Below are 22708 nucleotides of genomic sequence, written 5' to 3' on the forward strand. Positions count from 1 at the left end.
CTCACTGACAGAAGCGGGGCTGCCGTACACTGGCGCCACCGGGCCCTCTGACCACCATCAGTAGACAATGCAGGTGAAGTGTCTTGCCCAAGGACACAACAATGAAAGTCGGAGCCGGGGCTTGAACCGTCAATCCTTCGATTTCAGGATTCCTTCAATTTCCTACATCCAACGCCACTGTCGCCCCGCTCTAACCACTATGCGAACACTCCGATGGCTTATTGGCACGTCCTCTTTGGACCAATCAGCTATTGAAGTTCTTGTTCTTTTCTCGTTTGCAATTGTTATTAGTCGTCATCTCACCCTGCATATGTTAGAGTACTTAAGTTTGGTGAGTCAAGAATTCTTTTCTTTTGGGGCTATCAAGGTAACTGCTTCAAGGCATTGTTCTATATAAAACACCAAAATCCTTTTCTTTGTAATCCAAGTGAATATTAAAGTCATTTCTTTTCCTTTTATAAAATGTGACTTTTGGGTTATGTTATATGATTATGCCAAGATGTTTAATTTTGCTTAAACAATGAAACCTCATTATTATATCACTAAACAGTGAAGATTTCATTGAGTGCGTTCTACAACTTAAAGAATGATGACCAAATATTTGTAGTATTTTATAAGCAAATAATATAACTCATTACCATTTTAGCCACTTTGGCTTTGGGCAATTTAACCTCCCCACTGGGGACTCTGGGCCGGACACCATCTTCAGTTGTAGGAATAGTCCTCTTCACCTGAAAGCTGACCTTATAGGGCTCTGCACATTGAAGGATCTTAAGAGCGTCCTCATACCTTACGTTGTCAAAGTAGACTTTTGCACTCAGTAGCTGATCACCTTCACAGAGAAAAAAATTACAAATTAATGTGCACATCTGTAAAAACCTTAATTTGTATATGTTCAAAGTTTTGCATGTTTGAAGATATTCATGCTATAGAGAGTAACAAGTAGGTAGAAGTAACAAATGCATAAAGAAAGAGTTAATTCCTGAAGATGACCATCTTCACTGCTCACTCAGCACTCATTTTTTTTTTAGCTTAGAATTTTATTTGAGAAGCTAATCGAAGCTTTTAGATGACTCCTGAGTCCAACAGCTCATCCAAACATATAGATGATCCAAATTCATTTTTCATTTTTATTTTTTCATCTTTAGAAAAAACAAATATAAATTAGATTTTTATAACCAATTGTTAATGTAGATGGAAGTTAATGAAACCACACACCCCAAAAAACATATGGGAAAATTGTTATATAATCAAAGCAAATCTTTAATGCTTGGCAAAAAATCCTGACCCTCCTAACCCTGCAGATGCGACTGACAGTCATAGTTTAAGTAAATATCCTGATAGTTTTGGTTGCTAGACATCAAGTTTACCGTGGTGATCAACCAGTTGTTGTTCAGATCCTGTCGTAACGCCAAAAAATGGCAAAGGAAAAACAAACAAATATTTGGAGAAAAACATACAAAACATTTTAAATCTAAGCATGTTTTGTGGATTTATTCCTTAAAAAATGTACAGCTCTTCTGGTGATTCTTCTTTAATGAATAAAAGAATAATTAACAATACTTGGTTTCTGCGTCTACCTTGTTTTCCCTTCTGATAGATTTTCTTAGCATTTCCATGACAACACATCACAATATGAAGACTACAACAAAAGATCCAGGTCTATTGATGAGCATTACCTGTTCAATGTATGATTTCTACAGTTACATTTGATTTTGCACTCTTTGTCCAGAATTAAGCTTCTAAAAGTAGCAAAAAGACTTTGGGTACCTTGCTGCAAACTCAAGTGCTTGGCAGCTGGAGAGTCTTTGAGGACATCTTTAACAAAGATCCCATCCTCTCCTCCACCTGTCACACTGTAGCCACTTGCCCCAGCCTCCGCCTCAGTCTCCACCACAATTTCCACAGACTTGGAGACTTCTTCAATACACTTAAGAAAAAAAAAAAAACAACACAAATATGCAGTATCCACAGTTACAAATGCATCTTATATAATCTGTTGTTGGCCATAAAAAGATTTAGGTCTGTTGAAAGTTAACAAAAAAAAGGGCATTTTATAAGGGGAAACCCCAAATGCATGTCAGGGTTAGTTGAGATTTGAGGACCCAAACGCAGAGGCAGAGAGGATGAAGAGATTTCTGGGAGTTTTAATGGGGCAAAACAGTAAACAAAGGCAGGAATCCAAAAATCCAACTAATAATAAAAAGCAAACCAGAACTAAGGAGACATCTGGAAAACCGAACACGAGGAGCCAGGGAGAGACGAGGAACGTGGACAACAGCATGGGAGGGCAGCAAAGACAAGGAACCAACAAAGAGTGAGAGCAGAGGGAGAGCATATATAGCAGAGAGAGACAAAGGGAGGGCTAACGAGCAGACAAGGAGCAGGTGTGAGAGGAGACAACGAGGGAGCCAAGGGGAAAGGAACACACACACACAGGAGGGCAACAGAGGACAACAGAAAAACATGAGAACTAACATAAATCTAGAAATTACAACAAAACTGGAATTAAACCAATAAAACTAGAAAACAAGGAGCAAAGTAAAGAACAACAGAACCAAGACCATGACATCACAGAAATGTCAAACAGTTAAAGCCCTGCTTACGGTCTGTTCTTCTCCTGGCTCTGCATCCATCTCTGGTTGGGCCAATTTGCAAGTCGACTCTCTTAAATGACTTCTCTTCTGACTCAATACCTGCTTCAGCTCTGCATGTAGTTTCTCCTTCTGCACCTGTAGGCGACACAAAACTGAGTAGTAGCATTTATTATCTATCTTAGATAAACAATAACATGAGAACAATGACTGTAAAGTTACTATGGGTAGATGACCTGATGGTAAAAGATAAATGTAAGAAAATACATAAGAGAGCCAAACTTTACTGGTACCCTTATGCTGAAAGAAAGTGTTGTTTATAAGTTATTCATTTAAATAAATGATTTAATAGAATTAATTTAGTAACTGTTGTTCTTTTTTCCCCATTTTGAGCAGACAAGGGGCATGCTTTGTTTAATTGCCTTTTTCTGGTCCATCCTTGGCGTGGGGCAAAGAAAAGATAAGCTGTCAGTGTGGATTAAAAAAAAACAAACAAAAAACAAACAACAACAAAAAACTGGGTACAGAGATCCATGTTGAAATTAAGGGATTCACAATAATCTCCAGGCAGCTTTATGTTCTGTAACCACAGTGTCCAGTAAGCTTTTGCTAAACATTAAAAATATTCAAGGGACTTTAGCTGCCCCCCTGGAAGAGAAGGCAAGAAGTAAAGCAAGTCCAGGTTAATCAGACTCATCAAGCTGACTCCTAAGATCAGCCTACATCCTTCTTCTGTTGCTCCATCTGCCACAGATTACGTGCAAAGTGCAGAATAGAATTGTTTCTCAAGTAATTTCACATGAGCGGCTGAGCCAAAACTGGAGTCCGATTGGTTTGATCCAGTTAATGTTAACAGGCGGGGGGGGGGACAACTACTATAAATATTGAAGGGGTTTAGCTTAATTACGGTCTGCGTTGGAGCATTTTCTAGTAACCCTAAATCCATGCCGGTGTTCTGTCAGATGAGCATACCCGGTAAGACCAGCATACCCATAGTCAATACCCATTTTTTTTGTTATGTACGAAAAATAAACTTTAAACTAACTCAATGGGCGTGTATCCCTTTAGTCATGTAGAAAAAGTCTATTTAATTACCATACTTACTTTTTGGTGTTTTTTCTTTTTTTTTAAGTGTATAGCGATCTGACCTTAAATTGTTTCTTGTACATGACTAAAGGGACACACGCCCGTCAAGGTAGTTTAAAGTCTATATTTTGTACAAAACTAAAGGGATAAACCCAAATCTGATGTCTTGCATGCATGCGAATTGATATGGGTATGCTGATCTGACAGAACACCAACACAGCATCGACTCAAGACCACAAGAGCACCCTAGAACAAAAAAAGAGCAAATTCTCAGAAGAAGAATACATTAAAAAGAGAGAGAGAAAGCATTAAATGTTAGGCTATTCTTAAACAGTTCTTCATAACCCTTGATATTCATCTCCTACAGAAAAGTTTACAGATGTTAAATGCATGCGTAAAACCCTGGGCATCTTATGCTGTATTTTGGGAAAACTGGGTCAAACAATCTCTTGGCAGATGCAAATTCCATCTTGTGTAGGTCTAAAAATGAAATGCGATATTTTCATTTATTTTTTCATTTCAAAAGTTTAAGAAAATAAATACTTCTTTTTCAAAACTCCCCAAATTCTTTGCATACATTTTTTGTACAACTAAAATATTTAACAGAACTTGCAACAGACTATTTAAATCCCTCAGTAAGAAGTTTAGACACTAAAACATATTTAAACTAAAAAAAAACAATCCGAGGCCAAAATCAGTTTATAGGACTCCAGGAATTCAGGAGGGTCCTTATGTGTTGTCATAAGCAGATAAATTAATCCATTAGCTTAAGGGCTCAAATAGCAGTGATTCCTCCATCATATCTTGTTTTAAGTGAAATAAAGAAAAATAACTGGAAAAATAATTCTCCAGTTATATAGTTTAAATTAATAAAATTATCGCTGAAACACCTAATCGTTTATGGGCTGAGGTTTAGATAACATATACGGCATGCAAGACACACATTCGTAGAAAATAACAGAAAAAAAAAAAAAAACATAAAAATTGCTAGTTTACATGTTTTGATGCATTTCCTTTTTAGGAAACCATGAATAATATATTTATGGCATTTGTGTACAAAAAAAAAAAAAAAAAGATCAAGTTATCTGTAAGAGAGAATAAAAGACAAGGGTGGCATCATTTAACATTTACAGTTATAATCCCAAGAAGAGGCATAACATAAATACTTAAGGTAAACAAGATGTAGATGATGATACTGTAATTTCAGACTCTTATTGCATATTTTAACTTAACACCTCTGCAAGCTCAAGGTAAAAACCCTTAGTATTGTAGCATGCCCAGAAATGCATGTGTTGCGTTGTTCTACATCTTACCACTCTCTCAGGGCTCTCCTGTTCGTCCACAGTGCTGCTGTGGGGAGGGTTGCGCTGTGGGGCCGAGGGGGATCTGGTAGAGGGGGGGGACCGCCTCTTGTCTTTCACCTGAATGCAGAAAACAATATTTTGATTTTTCAGACTTTAGCTCTTGACACCTTCAATGGAGATGCTCCTTGCAAATAAATGACAGGAATCACTAAAGTTTGGAAACAGCTCATGACATTCTCAGCTCAAACAACAGAAAGTTTCTTTACAGCTTTATATTCTTCTGGTCATCGGGTTACAATCTTTGACTTAAAGGATCTTTTTTTCTCCTCATTCTTGAATATATTTTTCAACGTCCAACAGGCATCAATGTTCGGCAATTCAAACATCTATGGCTACAACGGCCTTGTTGAAGAAAATTCCTGCAAACTGTTAAACCTACAAATTTGAACTTTTAATTAGGGCTGGCCAATTAGTCAGTTTAATTTAATCAATTTTATTTTGTTTATGAAGATTTAATTATTGGAAAATCTGGACCCCCCCCCCCCAATCATTTACTTAGGCATCCATAGCTCAGAGTGACATCAGTTAATCTTTTTTTGTTCTCTGATGTGTTCTCATAACAGATAAACTAGCTCACTGTGCAATGCCCATACATACAAACATTAAGTTTATGTTTTCATTTTTTGTCTTGGAAAATGATTACCAGCATGTTTTACAGCTGAATTTCTTTGCAGTTTTAACTTGCCCACTGAGAGGCTGATTGAAATCAAAGCTATGTTTTGAAAGCAATATGTGAGATTTATTAACTTTATAGGGATGGAAAAAAAAGTAAATAAATACATTGTAGAGTCAAAGGGTTCAGACACATTACTAAAGTCCAGTTTTGGCACCACTGGGTTTGTTGTCGTGGCAGCTTTACCTCTGCCCTCTTTCTGGAGGAAGTATATCATGACCTTGTTTCCAATATCTCCTTCCACTGTTTGTTTCATGGACTCTTGCAGGATAAATCTTGTGAAAACATCATGTTCCAACACTTGCTGGTGTGACCGGTGACTCCTGTAACGTGTTTCCGGTTCTCACAGAGAGCTCAGTGCCTAAAATAGTGATGCTGTTAAAACTATTCCTGCATGTGACACAAAGTTCAGACCACTTCTATGCAAAAGGAACAAATAAACCCAAATAGATTAACAGTGCACTCCACTGTAGGTGGAAGCTGATGGAAAAAACAAAGCTTAAAAAAAAGTTTTGCAGTAGCTCAATTTCCAATGAGAAAAATAACTTTTGTTGTGACAAAATGTAGTAATGGGGTGGAATGTTTTAGGAAATAATTTTGAAAGAAAACCAAAGTTCCATATTTCTTACAACAAATCTGTTAATCTGTCTTGGAAGTTATAACTAGTCATTTCTCTCCTACTGTTCAACATAATATAATGTAGACAAAGCCACTCATCAACATTGCTAAGACAAGAGGGGTCTGTTGAAAAACAAAGGATCTATATGTTCAAATGGAACCTAATTTTAAGCTGTTAAGCATGGGGGAAGATGTGTGATGATGGGGGCCTGTTTTCAGCTGTGAACTCTGAGATATCAGGATATTCTATACAGGAATCTTGTTGTCTCTATCAGAAAACTAAAAGCTGGTCATCACTGGATCATTCAGCCGATCATAATGATTCAAATATACAAAAACCTAAATGAGTCTACTTCTATTTTTGTCGTATTCTTTAGAATTAATGCCCCCTTTAGGTTTTAAGATCAGATTTTTTTTAGAATTTTTTTAGGGAGACTTTGTTTCTACAATAAAACGAAGAATTTTAGGAGCACCATTAAGGGGTTTTTCCATTTTACTGGGGTGTCCTAATGTCTGGGGAATGAAAAAGTAGTAGTCATCTGTCTGAACAGTCAGTTAACTCATCGCACTATAAGGTCCACTAGACAATCCTTGCTCTATATAGTGACTGAAGGGTTAGGGCACACATTGGGGCACAGCATTAGACTTTTTGTTTTGGCTTAACCAGGAGTGTCAATCAATGTTATGCTAGAGCGTCGAAAAACTAGTTCTCTTGTGTTACAAATGGTTTTATTTTTCAGTATACGTTTAAAAAAAAAGTGAATCACACAGAAATTAATGGAAATTAATAAATAAAAGGTAATTGCTCTCCACCAATCCAGATTTACCCCACAACTTCTTAAAAACAGATCTTATCATATCAATTTGCCCCTAGATGCAAAACACCTCAAACAACTCTGCTGTGCAAAGACTGACAGCTGTAAGGACATGTTTGCAGAGTTTCTGGAAGAATCCCTATCGGGTCTACTCACAGCTTGAGCTCTGGTCTGGCTGCGAACATGGCTGTCCTCTTGGTCAGCGTCAGAGTCTGAAAAGGGGAAGAAACAGACAAGTAGTAAATATCCGTCCATCCATCCATCCATCCATCCATCCATCCATCCATCCATCCATCCATCCATCCACTCATTCATTTTCCGTCACGTTTATCCCAAGCGGGGTCACAAGGGGTGCTGGTGCCCATCTCCAGCCGTCTATAGGTGAGAGTTGGGATATGCCCTGGACAGGTTTCCATTCCATCGCAGGGCAACAGAGAGACAAACGAACAAACAACCATTCACACACACACACACACCTAAGGAGAATTTATAGAAGCCAATCAACCTAACAGTCAGGTTTTTGGAGTAAATAAGTACAGTATATGCGGCCACAGTAGTGATGCAATATAAAGTGACCTGTGCCGTAGAACAGTAATTGGTCCCCAGCTGCACTCTAAAAAGCGTGGTACTCTTGTCAGGCTTAGCTTGCGAAGTTAAAGGATCTGATATAGAAGCAAGGCCAGCAGCTTGAAGCTTCTGGCGGTCTTCGCATTCTTTCCATAGCCTTGGTCATTCCTCTGAGTCGGCCAAATGAAGATAAACTGTTGGCATAACTTCTCAGTTCACCTCCAATAAATGCTACCAACAAGTGATCACACTTCACATAAAACTGGCAGACAATAACAGTTGCCAACGACCAATGAAGGAAGGCGGCCTGCCCACAATAACACTGCTGATTTTCTCTCTGGACATGTGGACAAATAAGGTAAAACAAACAAAGCGACTGCTAATAAAAACAATATTATGTTCTAGAGGAGTAAATTTAGCTTCACTTAAAAGAGTGACATTAAATCATATTCAGGACTTTAAGACACACAGGAGTCTATTTTACATTTATTGAGGTGAGCTCTCTGAAAAAGCTCTTCATGTTAGCTCTGAGAACAAAAAAACAACAAAAAAAGAGGTAAAAACTTTACAAGCTTTACTCTTTGAAATACTTTTAAAATGTGTTTGAAAGAGTAAAGGTTGTTTTCTTATCCTAAAATAAATGAGAATGAAGCTAAACTGAGGAGTTTAGCCAATATTTGCTTCAGATAATTAGTTACCAACAGGTTCCTACAGCCATAGGGTACGGTTAAAAAGCGATGGGCCCCAAGGCTGGACAATTTTGGTTCCTTATCAACAAAAACTTTAACTTTCTTATTCACCATGCATTAGCAGGTATGCCTGCAAATCAGTGGGTGAAAATGCTGGTGAAGATTCTCAGTTATAATCATTCCTAAAAAATAAGGTTAGTTTTTTTAAAAACTTTTTTGGAATGGCAGTGGGTAAAAACTCATGCAAGGTTCACAGGTGCATGTTTTTCCCCCCTAATTAAATATTCTGACTTGACAATTTCCAGGTACAAATTCATTATATACTAAAATAGGCTGCTCAGTGTGGCAGTGGGTAGCACTGCTGCCTTGCAGCAAGAAGGTTTCGGATTTGATTCCCGCCCGGGGTCTTTCTGCATGTTCTCCCTGAGCATACGTGGGTTCTCTCCGGGTACTCTGGCTTCCTCCCACAGTTCAAAAACATGACTGTTAGGTTAATTGGCTTCTCTAAATTCTCCTTAGGTATGAGTGTGTGCATGAATGGTTGTTTGTCCTGTTTGTGTTTCCCTGTGATAAACTGGCGACCTGTCCAGGGTGTACCCTACCTCTCGCCCGTAGACAGCTGGAGACTCCTTGTGACCCCAGTAGGGATAAGTGTGATAGAAAATAGATGGACGGAACGTACCTAAATACTAAAAGACCTAATTGTTTATAGGCTTAGGTTTAGATAAAATATAAGGCATGCAAGACACACATTTGTTGAAAATTTATACAAAAAAAAAAAAATCACAAAATTTGGGGTCCCCCCAAAAACCAAGGGCCCCGGACCTCTGCTCCTCAGAGCCCTGGCCCAGCCTTCTGCTAAAAGTGCTGCTATCTCTCACCATTTTTGCCTCCACACTTTTCTGTTGAACCACTTTCTGTTGAAATAATTAGTGGCTGGAGTTCAGAGCAGGAGCTGCATGTTTCATTTCTAAGGGTAGAAAACGATAAACTGCAGGGTTTTGTGGAACCCATGTTTTTCCAGGTATAAGAATTTGCCTTTACTAATGGCTCATTCTGATTTTGGCACTATATCAGCAGATGATTTGAAAAAAACGCTGTTTGAGAATCTGTTCGCATCACACACCACACCCATCTCATTCTTCAGGGTCCTGACTTCTTCATGTGATCTCTTCTTTAACCATCTTAGCTCTGCTATGTTTATGCGAGGAGGGAAACTGATCTGTGTGTGTAAATGTGTGTGTATATCCAGGCATGGTATGTCAGCGTGGGTTCCTGTTTGGGTGGGCTGGAGAAACCCCAAGTCCAACAGGTTAAAGGACCAATCAACTTGCATCTACTGAGCCACTGATGCAATACAGGCACAACAGCGTATTTAAATATAAAAACAAAAACAGAAAAAACAGAAAGGGCAGCAATAAAGATGTAAACTTAAAATGTTTTAAATGATTCCTTGGTTTGAACCTGAACTCAGATTTGTAAGTCTGTGTGGGACAGACAGACAGACAGCAGCAGGTGGAGGAGGTGGCACTCCCCGGGTGTTAAAGAACGCCAGAGGAGGAGGCGATGATCTGAAATGCCTTGCATCTCAATCTTATAATAGATCCGACTCACATCTGCAGGTCTACACACGCCGGCGAAGGCCTAAAAGAGCGCCGACCTTTGCCCTCCTGCATACTGCCTGCAGGTGCAGTGGAGCATGCTAGACATTTTCAAAAAGGATAATTGTAGGCCTGCTTATGTATAACCAACAGCTCCAAGTTTAAAGTTATTATTGGAAATAAAGGAATTTGAAATAATTTAAGGAAATATTTTAACATTTTGAAGTCTCCTGTTACTTTTTCAGTTTTTTTCCCCTCCAGAACTTGATATTTGCTTCATCCTGTTACGACCAAGCATGTAGCATTTCCATCATTTATCATTTTCCATCATCGTTATTAAATGCCCAATATGGTATGACTGTTCTTGTTTTCACCTTAACACTGATGAAGGCACATTATGTAGCAACAAGCTTCAGTTTGTACAAAATAATTACAAATCAAATAGACCTACAGCTGTAATGTACTGGTTTTTAAAGCGCAGCTTGCATCATCCCCACAGACCAGACAAACAGGCCGTTTCCAGTGTTTTGCATGAATGCATTAAATAAAATGTGAATATGCCCCAAAACATGAGATTTAGAAAGACCAAACTAATTTCTCATCCCCATTTCTGTGGCAGAAGTCACTCGTACAATCCGTCTCAAACAGATTTGTCACACCTTGACATAATCTATGTTACATCTGCCATTGGTTCCACATGTAGCCCATATGCGTCCCACAAAGCTCAGATAATGTTTTATCAGCAGACTTTGTTTGCTTCAAATTTATTTTATTTTTTTAAACTTTTTGAAACAAAACAGAAACATGCTTTTTCAAATGGGAAAACGTTATGAAAAACTGGCTAAGACTGGATTAGATATGAATGGATTTCTATTTCTCCGTTCATGTTTTGATCCATAAAAATAAATTAATTCACCTTCAACCGAGTGAGCTGACCTAATTATTGCCAGATGGTAAACTGCTGGATGCATTTTCCTTCCTAATTCACAGAATTTACTGTTTTGGGTGTTTTGTTTAAAAAGAAAGATTTGAGTTTTTTTTTCTTGCCATGTAAAAAAAAAAAAAAAAAGACTGTATTTTCATTTTCTCAGTATCTGTTAAAACAATCAGCCAACCTGTGATAAAAAAGCTGTGCTAATAAGAGCGGATCAGTTGCAGATCAAGATTAGCTGAAACATTTCTTTTGACATTTTTGACCTTTTTAGGATTTTCTTAAGCAACAAAGAAATCCATGAGGTCCCTTTAAAGGGGTCATAGAATGCTAAACCGAGTTTACATTGTCATAGATGAATAACGACAGTTCAGTGGGTGAAACGGACATACAGAGAAGTTTAAACCCCATCGACACCTCCTTTCTCTGCAAATCTCACAATTCTAAACTTCTATCATAAAACGGGCGAATCCAAAGGAACTGCTGCACTGTAGTCAACCAAAATCCTTACGAATTTGAAATTCCCCCCGGACTTTTTTAAATTAATTATTTTTCTTAGGTATGAAAAGTAGGACATGTCCAGGAAAAAGAGGCCGTCGGGTCACCCTACCATATCAACAATTTGATGTTTCAGTGAGTTAGTGCTTGTTGCTATGAGTGCTTGCTTTGCTCAACAGCTTTGCTCGTTATAAACCAACCAATCAGCGCACAGCTCATCTAAATATTCACGAGCATACTATAAATGAAGAAAACCTATTGTATTATTCTAGGGCATTTAACCAGGCTTGCATTAGGCCTCACAGAACAGCAAATATGCCATTTTCAGCCCAAACAATGTTAAACACCCTATTCAGAGACCTTAAGGACCAGCACCGAATACCCTATATAATCATTCTATGACTCCTTTAAATAAAGCTTTCCAAGTCTGAGGAAAGCCACATATTTCTGCAGACAAGTTCCCTTTGAAATGAATTAATCATTATGGAGCAATAATGTTTAAAACCTAATAAGATTCATGCCTCAGGCAGCCAGTGGCTGTTGGAGCCCCCCTGCTTCTGTGACTTTTTTAATCTGAAGATAAGAAAGATGGCATGTGTAGGTGCAGCAGACTGTCTAACAGCATTGGGATTAACTTGTCTGCAGCAGAGTTATTACTGGTGGCTTTATTAGCAATGGCTATATATATATATATATATATATTTTTAACAGCAACTAAAGCTTTTCTCTGCTTTTTATCCCCCATTATTTTTGTAATACCATGCTTTGCTTTATATGCCTTAATAAAAAGAGAAATGTTACTATTTAGAGGGTGACTACTTGTCATGTATTAGACTTCGATCAGTTGTTCTTTTTAGTTTTCTACAGCTTCTGGATATATTAATAATAGATTTCTGCTTTAGTTTTGCTTTCTGTTCCAAATTCTCTTTACTTCCTGTTTGCTTTTAGATTTTGGAAATCAGCTACAAGTAATCTGCTCTTTTTTGGAGGTATGCAGAAAATTTTGATTTCTCTTGTCTCATATATTTAGTTATGCTATTTATCCAGTGATAAATGTTTTTACTCAGTTTGTTTCACCTGCAAGGCCACAAAATGTCTGAGTGAGAAATGTTTTGCATACAAACATACTTATTCCCAGGACAAGCTAAATTGTTTTTTCAAGGTTTGTTAAAGTGTGTGTGTGTAATTTGTCTTGACTCTGACAACCTTCAGTTTATTCCATCAACATAAGTAAGGGAGAAAAATTCTGTCTAGTCAGAACAGGTCTGTTTACTGTGCTGTAAGGGCTGTATGATGAACTGTTCTCTCTTTGCAAAGATAAGAAAATAGTGCAGACTGAGTGAAATCCATCAATCTCCATTTATTTAACTAGGGTGAATGGTTGACTACTTTTGTCGCCCACTACACATGCCATCGAACAAATACAAACTTTTTTTTTTTAACGGCACTAGTGGCTTGTTTTTCTGACAGTAAATCCACAGGTCGGATTTAAACCCGGGTCAGCCATCTCGAGGACTAAGGCCTCCTTACATGGGTGGTGTGCATTAACAACTGTGCCACCTGCACATCCTGAACACATGAATGCTGAGGTGGATTTAGACCGAGCGCGACAGATTTTTACTAGTATCCCTAACTGTACGGAGAAGGGCAGGGAAGCAGCTAACGCTGAACCCCATGTGGTGACGGCGTTCACTGCTCCACTGTCACCTCGTGCTACTACATAGAACTGAGGTGTTGACAAACAGCAGCACAGCATAGAGAGAGAGGAACGGGGATCAGAGTGCAGCTGAGACAAAGCTTTTTTTTCAGTCAAAATAGAATGTGGAGGAAATAATGTTAAACGATGAAATAATGAAAGCTCTGTAGTTTTTCAGGTGGCATAAAAAAAAAAAAAAGCCCTAGAAGGACTGTTCATCATCCTCCCTACCTCCAGCTCACGATGTGTGTGGGTAGACTTACAAGCTGGAGGTACTGGCGAATCCTACAGTCATCCAGATGCAGCTCTGGAGGAACCAAGGTGATCTACTTTTCCAGCACTTCTTGGACTTTCCCAAAAATAAGGTCTCCCTAAGCCAATACAAAAGTTGTGCATACAGAAAAATTTGGCAGCCTTCTGTGATGTTAAGTTTCACCTGTGCTTCTATTGTGAAATTTGAGACTTTGATGGCAAATGTTCTGGTGTTGCCAAGGATATTTCATTACAGCAACTTTTAATCAATGTGAAAATCCAAAACATTTCTTCTTTTATAAAAATATTTTCATGTTCCATTTATGTCTTTTTTCTTTACTTTGATGTGATGCAAAATACTTGATTTGCCTTGTGAACCTGCCTTGAATCCATCTAAACCAGGGGTCACCGACCTTTTTAAGAATAAGTGCTACTTCATGGGTACTGAGTCACAGGATGGGCTACTAATATTGACATATAAACTGGAGGAGTCAGCATTCACCTAAACTTCATAGATAATAAACATATCTCTATTGTTTCTTTATATTTCTAATTTGCTTCTAGATATTGTCATTTTAAAATCCCTGTAAATACTTATATGTTTTAAATTATTAAAATGATGAAATGCTCTATTAATGAGAAAACATAACAGCAGCAGCAAAAAATAACATTTCAAACTTAGTGCACTGATGAGTTGTTCTGTTTTCATAAGATTCTGAGGGTACCCCATGTGGTCCTTGAGGGCCCCTTGGGGCCCGCGGGCATCACGTTGGTGACCCCTGATCTAAACCATAAACAGCTTGAAAACCAACTTAAACTCATTTGTTTTATAACAAGCAAAAAGGCTCAAATTTAATATGATATCTTTCAGTACGAGATCATTAATGCAACAGAACATTGATAACACTTTAGAATAAAACAACATAAAAAAAAAACCAATACATTATCTTGGTTGCTCAAAAATATATAAATCCACATCTTATTATTATCATTTGTACCATTCAGTCATTATTTCTTGGATATTGTTTGGGTGCCAGGATGACAGAGGTTGCTGCATAGTCAAACAAAATTGTTGCATCTCAATGCTAATGAGGCTATTAAACTGTAGCCTCTGCTCTTTAGGTTTAAGCAGCTCTGCTCCAATTATTCACAGTTCTGGAAACAGTTGGTACACAGAGCAACTAAGTCTCACTTCATTTTACAAAGCCATCCTCATTCACTCTGATTAAACCATTTATCATAAAACATATTTAAAAACAAAAACAAAGAAGAGAACTCCTGAACCTGACCACAGGGACTCATCATTTTCTGAGTTCTCTCCAAGTCTATTAGACATGGACACATCAATAGATGTTGTGGTTGGCATTAAGAATCAGCTGTCTGCCAAAAGAAAAACAAGCCCCACGCTGTGCTTTAAACAGTTGATAATGACGCCGCTCCAACAGGACTCGCTGCAGCAGGGACAGAGCACATGACAGACAGCTGAGGATGTGTTTGGGATTTATTTGCAGAGCGAGGTTTTATCAGGAGAAACCAGACAGCAGACACAAAAATATTACCCCCTCTCCTCAGGCACAAGAGTTCAAACTCAGGAAATACTGCTGAACATTTTCACAATCGTTGGCAGTCTAAGCAGATAACACCAACTTTTTTCTTTTTCCTCCTGGATCTAATTTTAGGACAATCACAGGTCTGGAGGAGGGGAAGCTGTTTGTATGCCGGATGGAAGTCAGACTGTAAACATCAGACGTTTAAATCCTACTCTCCATGTTTCTGTTGGCATAATCTGGATCAACTCATTAAAACAGAAGCAGGTTGCAGAATAAAACTGACAGACTGCATTAAACTCAAGGCTTCAAAGATGTTCCTCAAACTTTCCCTTTGCTTCCCTTCTGACCTATGAATCATTCAGACAACAAAAAAGGCTTGGAAATTTCACGGATGACCTGGCGCTGCATTTGATTTAAACTGGATCAGTATGACCTTTGTTATCAGAGAACGTCAATGTATTTGGTCCTAACAAAGCAATTTATTAAAGCAAGTTATTAACGAAAAACTCAACAAATACAAGATGAACAACTATAAAGAGATGATGCATGCATCACATCTTTGCTGAATTTCATCGCTCTTCCTAAACACATGATTTCTAATATTAGTTTTCAGTTGAAAAATTTTATAGCCTTGGCATTTCTTTTGTCCTCCACTTTACTTGATTTTAGGCAAAGAAAAGAACAGAAAAAGCAGCCAGAGTCTTTTAAAGATGACCTTATCACACCAACATTTAAAGACGAGAGCCTTTCTAATGAAAAATGAACCGAACATTTGAATGCATCAGTAGTTTGAACGCATTTACTGCTGTGTTCACACAAAACATTTTTGGTTTGGTTTATGACCCGCCCCATGCAATTACACCAAGATGCATCTACTGGCCTTAGAGGAACATTTCAGCCTGGGTTATAGGTCTGACCTTATGGACAAACGAAATTAATTTCAGGCGGACTGTTCATTCAGTTCAAAATGCATGTTTTCTATGCCAAAGAAGATTTTGCTTGTGGTCTACTCTATAAAGCTTCGAACTCAACAAAGTTCAACTGATTTTTTTTTTTTACTTTTTTGGAATGACTATGACCTGGATGAATCTTCACCAGTTATATGACTGCAGGTTTCTAACTAAATCGCTAAGAAATAGTGAAATAATCTCACCATCATTTAATGAATATTATAGGATCATTTTATTTTGCAGAGATGCAAAAAATGATATAAAAAAATTTTCTGAATTTGTTCTTTAAGAATCAGAACAAAAAGATGGTCTTGATTTAACCAGAATTCAAGTATGAGCTCATATGTAAAAAGACAGACAGCATATTCCACATCTAGTGAAACATAACAAAATGAATGATAATCATAGTAAAATCCATCTTTCCAAAGCATGTAGATTCCACTTAATGAATAGCTTCTCAGTATTTTGATTTCTGTACAATGACATCAGTCTTTCACATTGTTTTGGCCAATTTTTATAGAACACAACATTAATTTTTAACCTGCATGACCCAGTTTACGCTGAGCATCAGCTTATGGAGACATGACCGCTCATTTGACTCTAGAACAGAGTTCCTCACTTCAAGTCCTTGAGGTCCAATGTCTTCTTCACATCCGAGTCAAATAAGCAGCTCGTTAGCAGGACTCTGGAGAACTCGGCTGCTTACTGAGGAAATAATTCAGCCGTTGGATTCAGGTGAGTGGAAGCAAAAACAGATTTACTATGAAGGACCTCAAACCTCCTGCTCTAGAATATCAAAACATACTGCTCAGTTTGCGGTCAACTTAATGACTGTAAGGCGCCGTGGTCCTGTGGATAACAAGAGCCCGGATCATCACTCCCCCATCCCCGTGCTTTGCAGTCGTTAGATATTTTATACATTCACCATTATACCTCTCCATTTGGCTCTTATCTAAGGGACATCATTCAATGAGTCTTGTCTTTCATTTAGATGCAACTTTAAAGAAAACAATGATTAAAAGAGTTAGGAAATACTTCCATAACCCCTTTTAAATGAACAGCAACATTTTAAATCTCAAAGGTTTTATTTCCCTGCTCTGTCCCTTTTGGCTTTTTGTTTAAAGGAACCCGTCTGCTCCACTGCAACTAACTGCCAAAAATCCTACTTTTATATTTGCATGCTTATTTGTTGATGACAAATTCAAGTAATCAATTTAATTTCATTAGCAGAGCATCTGGCTGCTATGCTTTACTCCACCTCTACGTCAATCAGAACAGTAAAGATTATTATTATTATTATTATTTTTTTTTTTTTATTGATCACATTAAAAGTTACAGACTAAAACCTTCTAAATTGGGGTCATAATATATATATAAAAAAATCTTTCTTATCATAACCTTATACAATCTAATTTTGTTTTCAGCACAGCTATACATAATTTTTCCAGGGATCCTGGTCAGTGATTCCAATCTTATTTAGTAGACCTTTGATAAAAAATTAAATATCTCACCATAGACACCAAGCAGGGGCCTTAAATGAGAATAAATGTTAAGTAAGAAGATGATAGGTTGAATTAAAGAGCCCTAAAACAGGCTTCAGTAAGGCCCTACAGCCCTCTGTCTCACTGGGGCTGTCTGAGTCGGACGTTTCGGAAGTGTGGCCGCTGTGAGCCTCTTTAGATAAAATCAGCCTCCAAGCAGCTCAATTTCTAAATCAGTAGTGATTACAGAGATAGATTGGAGGGTGTTTCCCGCCCAAATCTTAAACATCACATAGAAAACAAGAAGGCACACCCGCAGGCGTCAGCCTGTGGACAGGAAATGCCTCCATCTAAACAGGAAAAAGATATATCTTACCGATTCAAATCTAGCCTCTATTGTTTGATGGGATGAGCTAGAGATAGTGGAAATAAAAAAAATAAAAAAACTGGAAGCTTTTAATATCATCTGTAATGTGATGATAGCATCTGCTCTGGAGTCTTTTTTTTTTTTTTCCAAATAAATTATCTTTCCTGTAAAAGCGCCTGACCGCTCTGAGGGATGTTTACCTCTGCATGTACGTCAGGCGGCGTTTCCTCATGAGGTCAACTCATGACACCACTTGACCCATAAGTTCTGGTCCAAGCAAAACGCTGCCCACCGCCCAAAGTTTGTCGCCAGGAAACTGGTGATCACCATCATCATCCATCATCTCAGTTTTGAAATGATTTCCCTTCAAACTAAACAACACGTCCCTGCTGCTTGTGCAGCATTAAAGCATCTGTTCCCCAAGTTAACACTTCATGAGCTGTTTAAATGACATGTACAGAGTCTTCTATTGTACACCATAAACTTTTATAGTTTACATTTAGATTTTGTGTTCGACCAAAAAAATTTTTTTTTTTTATTGAAGTTTTAATATATTTTCAGGAAAAAACTGAAAATATATTTCAACTAAAAGCATCTGTCACTCTCAATCAGTTTTTCACATCCAGGGGCAAAAATATTTTCTCTTGTCCAAAATGTTTTTTCATAAAACAGTTTAACAAGATTAAGAATATCTTTAACCAGTAGTATCAGAGTCTTGCTCCAGATGGTTACTGTTGTTGTGGACTTTGACTGGACTATTCTAGTACATCAATATGCTTTAAATCCATTCACTGCACTTCTGACAGCATCCTCCGTGTTTGGCTTCCATCAGCTTCACTTGCCTTGCTAAAGAATAGCATTCCCCACAGCATGATGCTGCCACTACCTTATTTTTAGAATGATGAGTAATTTCTTCTTCACACAAGGCAACATGATAACCTACATTAACAACAGAACCACCACCTAGCAGGTTGTCTTTTGCATCAATAGTCTAATTTTGGTCTTTTTTTACAATCTAAAAGCTACTACTGGATTTATTATATAATCCAGGGACACACATATGTTGGATATCTTCTATCACAGAGAGAATCCTTTGGCTGCTGCATCTTAGTACCCACTTTGGGGGATCGGGCATACCAAGCTGAGGGGCGAGCTCGTGGCGGAGCTGGAATTGGGGGAACAAACAGATCCTATGACTGTCATGCTGCAGCTGTTGCTGCCGTGTAACATTCAGATTCAGCTATTTGACAGACTGCCTTCTGCCAGTAAGAACACCGCCTGAACACCCAGAGAGAGTGCTGTATTTTTAATTTTTTTTTTGTTTTAAAAGTTAAATACTTGGGTTTTATGGGTGGTATACTGGCAAAAATATTCAAAAGGAAACAAAAAGTAATAAAGATGATTTCAATAATATTTAAAAGTTCCTTGTGCAAGTAAACCAAATTCCAGTGACATGTCACGCTGCAACTAAATACCATAAACCTAAGTGAATACTTGAGTGTTCAGAACCAGCTACTGGCATGTTGGAATAAACACAAGCGGCAGCTGTCTCACTTAAACTGTCTTTGTATTTCAACAGCGCTCCATTGTTGCACTCTCCAAAATAAGCTTTGTGGAGTCTGCAGGCTGCTTCATAAACAGTTTTGCACGACTCTCAGGCTGCCAAAAGTTATACTGACATTTCAAAAAATTAAACAAGGTTTCCGGGTAATTTGAAGTAAAAATTAAACAGTAGCTGAGTGCAGATGAAGTGCAGCCAAGCTATTGCCAGAAAAAGGGTTTTAATTTCACTCCTGTTTCATAAAATGAGTAATCAGTGTCACTAATTGTAACATAAAGGGCCACCTGTTGTGTTTTCTATCAGTGCTTGTGGGTTCTTTACTCCCCAAAGCCATCTTTTCCCCAAAAAGCATTACCAGAAAGCTCTCAGACATCAGCACAGAGATAATTAAACCACCTGCAGCTGGCTTACCTCTAATTTCCAACCTTAATGCCTCTCCTCCAAAGCTCCAAGGTGACACACCTCCACCTGCAGCAGAACTTGAGTATTCTTTCTGTGATTCTCTGTGTCTCACGTTCGCCTCACATCACTCAGCATCTGTGACCTTCTTTTTGGTATTTATTTTATCAGATATATTTCCCCTCTTTCTGTTAACTAAGGCGCTTTGCCCCGTACCACCCAGCTGCCAGCTTGTTGCTCCCCTAACTGAATTTCTGGCCTAGTCCAGACCCATGGCATCTCTTGGAGGGAGGAATTCAGTCAGCTGATTGGCTGGAGGGTGGGCAGACGCTCCCATAATAGGGCAGGCAGAGGTGGGGCTGCTTTACTATAATAAAAGAGGGTGGAGAACTGCATGAGGTCTGACATAGCTGCCTGTCTAAATAAGCTGCACTGACAGAACTCAGAATCAGAATAAAAACTTTGTAGATGATTAAAATGAAATGTATAAGAACTACAAAAATAACTAAGAAGACAATAAAGTCAAGAAAATTAAAACCTATAGTGTTATGTTTTGTTCTGGCTTTTTTTTTTTTTTTAGCGGTATAGATCTGATAGCATGTTTTATAGATGAACTACAGACTATAAAGTTAGGTGTAAACAAAAGGTTCACATACACTTTAGAGATACTTTTGATTTGCTTTTTGTTTTGTTTTGTTTAAAGGTGGAAATATTTCCAAAGAGAACAGCTTAAATTATTGAAAAAAACAAAAAAACAAACAAAAATAAAACAAATCACAAACTGCAAGCAAAAGTTTAAAGTTATACCTGCAGGCTAATAGTTAAGTTTACATCCCTAAATATATTTGGAAAAAAGTGCCTTCAATGTACCTTCAAAAGCTACACATTAAACATATCTTTAAGGGTCTGACTTAAACTATTTAAAAATTATTCATGGATATTGGTTGGTTTAGGACATTTCTGAAAAAAGTTTCTTGATGAGAAAAGACAGAGTTGTTCAGCCAAACTGACAACCTCTGGGTTGTAGGAGAGGAAAACAACACTTTTAAACCTCAGAACAACAGGCCGGTTATCAGACTAGGTGGCTGCATCATGCTGAGGGTCTGTTTTGCTGCCATTGGTACTAGGGCTCGGCGATTAATTGCAATTGCAATACAATTGCAATTTAACAAAATGCAATTTTCCGAGACATTCAATTTTGGTTACATTAGATTTAACAATAGTAAGAGACAACATTTTTCACTGCAGCCCTTTCGGTGGTGGTAATACATTTAAAGTGGATTTGTTCCCTCAAAGAACGGTAGAGCGCAGGTCTGCAGATAAATTTTTTCACACAAAGTTTGCTTGTCCATTCAGGAATGGACAAGCAAGCTTTCAAGGCAACAAAAACACTGAAATTTTTAAATTAAACACCTTCATGCTTGAGTTAGTGCAAACAAAAATCAAATAAAAAAACATTGGTTTAAAAAAATCGTAATTTAAATTTTTGGTCAAAGGCCTAATTTGCACTAACAGATTAAACAAGTGGATGGATTAATGAAGGAGGAGGAGGAACTCTCATTTCTTCAGTTTCACCTTAATTCAACAATGAGATTGCTCAATGAGAGACAGACTTGGACACACGTGTTCCAACAAACAAAGCTTGGATAATTTCCCAGGACTTTTATGTAGCAGTGAAAATGTGTGGACATCCTGCTAAGTACTCAAACCTAATCAGAGAGATACTAAAAGCTTCTTGATGGCTACAAAAAGAGTGAGTGTAGGGTACAACTTGAGTGAAGCATTTAACCAAATATTCGTGGTGGTGCATCTCAGCCTATTACCCCTTCTGCACTGGCAGAAAAAAACATTTAAACCTGGGAACAATCGTCTTTCAGTGGCAGTGGGAACAGCTCACTGACGCGTGTCTACCAGGGTCAAAGGACTCGGCAAACAACCCGTGTTAAAATTGACTCCACTCTGTTCAGAGCCGGGTTGACCCACTAATTTACATGATACGATGATATGATACATGATACGAGCGTAATGTACCGACGTCAACACACAGCGGCAGCCATGTCTGATCTAACAAACTGAAAAAACTCAGTTTACATTCGATAAACATTGAGCAGCAATGATGAGAGGGATTCAGAGGGACACACCCTGACTTATGCCCTGGCTTTCTTCCATGATGCTCTCCGTTGTTTACTTTCCTGATTTCTGTTGCACTGGAGACATCATCAAAGCTAACCCAGCATAATGGTGTCACCAGACACACAGCCGAGGGGGGACAGAGGCCACGCAGCTTGCCAGCAAAGGGTCACACCCAGCTTTTTTTGGCAATGGGAAGGGAGCCAAATGCCGATTGTTAGCCGGTCGACCCATGCTTGAAAACCACGTGTTAACCTGCTATTTTCAGTGGGGAAGAGGGTTATGTGAGCCTGTATGCTTTATTTTGAACCTGTGTGGATTACAGAGAACATTTTAAAGCTTGAGCAGGTGCATTATTCCACCCAGGGAATATAATAAGTCATTATAAACAATGAGGAAATATGGTAATTATGTTTCTGACAAACATAATTACACTTCTTCATCTGTTTGTAGCACAACTTGCACCAAAGTCACAGAGCTACCCTAAAGCTCTGAATAAATGAATGTGTATTCTTACTAATTAGAAGGTTTCCCCAAATATTTGTTTATTTTCCTCAAATAAGTCATTTTGTGTTTGAATTTCCTGATTAAACCAACAAACAAAACAAAAAAATGGATTATACCAAAATAGATATTTCTGCTTTTGCACAGAACAAATCTCTGGGTGAATTTTCCAACTGATGATGATGATGTCAGGAAGTTATTATTAAGTCAAGCAGCAAAAAATAGAAACAGCAGTGCTTGGATCTCATTTTAGAGAAAGTGAAATGTAATTAAAGGAGGCAGCTGCTTTTTGTGCGTGTAGTTGTTTGTGTGTGTCTCTGCCTGGATTTCAGCAGGACAGTGTGAATCCCTTCTGATCTGAGCTCAGCAAAGGAATGTACAG

The 22708-nt window shown here is 38.1% G+C and overlaps 1 protein-coding gene across 4 annotated transcripts in view; it reads right to left on the reverse strand.

Annotated features, from left to right (window-relative positions):
- The window catches only part of prx (periaxin), a 42556-nt gene that overhangs the window by 13641 nt on the left and 6207 nt on the right, over positions 1-22708 (reverse strand). For 3 of the 4 annotated variants that reach the window (XM_015390749.1, XM_015390748.1, XM_015390751.1), the window contains exons 2-6: positions 7307-7362; positions 4994-5101; positions 2607-2732; positions 1771-1930; positions 639-832 (exon numbers count right to left, since the gene is read on the reverse strand). In XM_015390749.1, the coding sequence (XP_015246235.1) occupies positions 639-832; positions 1771-1930; positions 2607-2732; positions 4994-5101; positions 7307-7362 (644 nt within the window). Of the gene's footprint in view, positions 1-638; positions 833-1770; positions 1931-2606; positions 2733-4993; positions 5102-7306; positions 7363-19704; positions 19924-22708 lie in introns of those variants that run through there. The other variant, XM_015390752.1, reaches the window with a different exon arrangement.

The sequence above is a fragment of the Cyprinodon variegatus genome, unplaced genomic scaffold (genome assembly GCF_000732505.1).
Source record: "Cyprinodon variegatus isolate N-32 unplaced genomic scaffold, C_variegatus-1.0 Scaffold510, whole genome shotgun sequence".
Classification (NCBI taxonomy): Eukaryota; Metazoa; Chordata; class Actinopteri; order Cyprinodontiformes; family Cyprinodontidae; genus Cyprinodon; species Cyprinodon variegatus.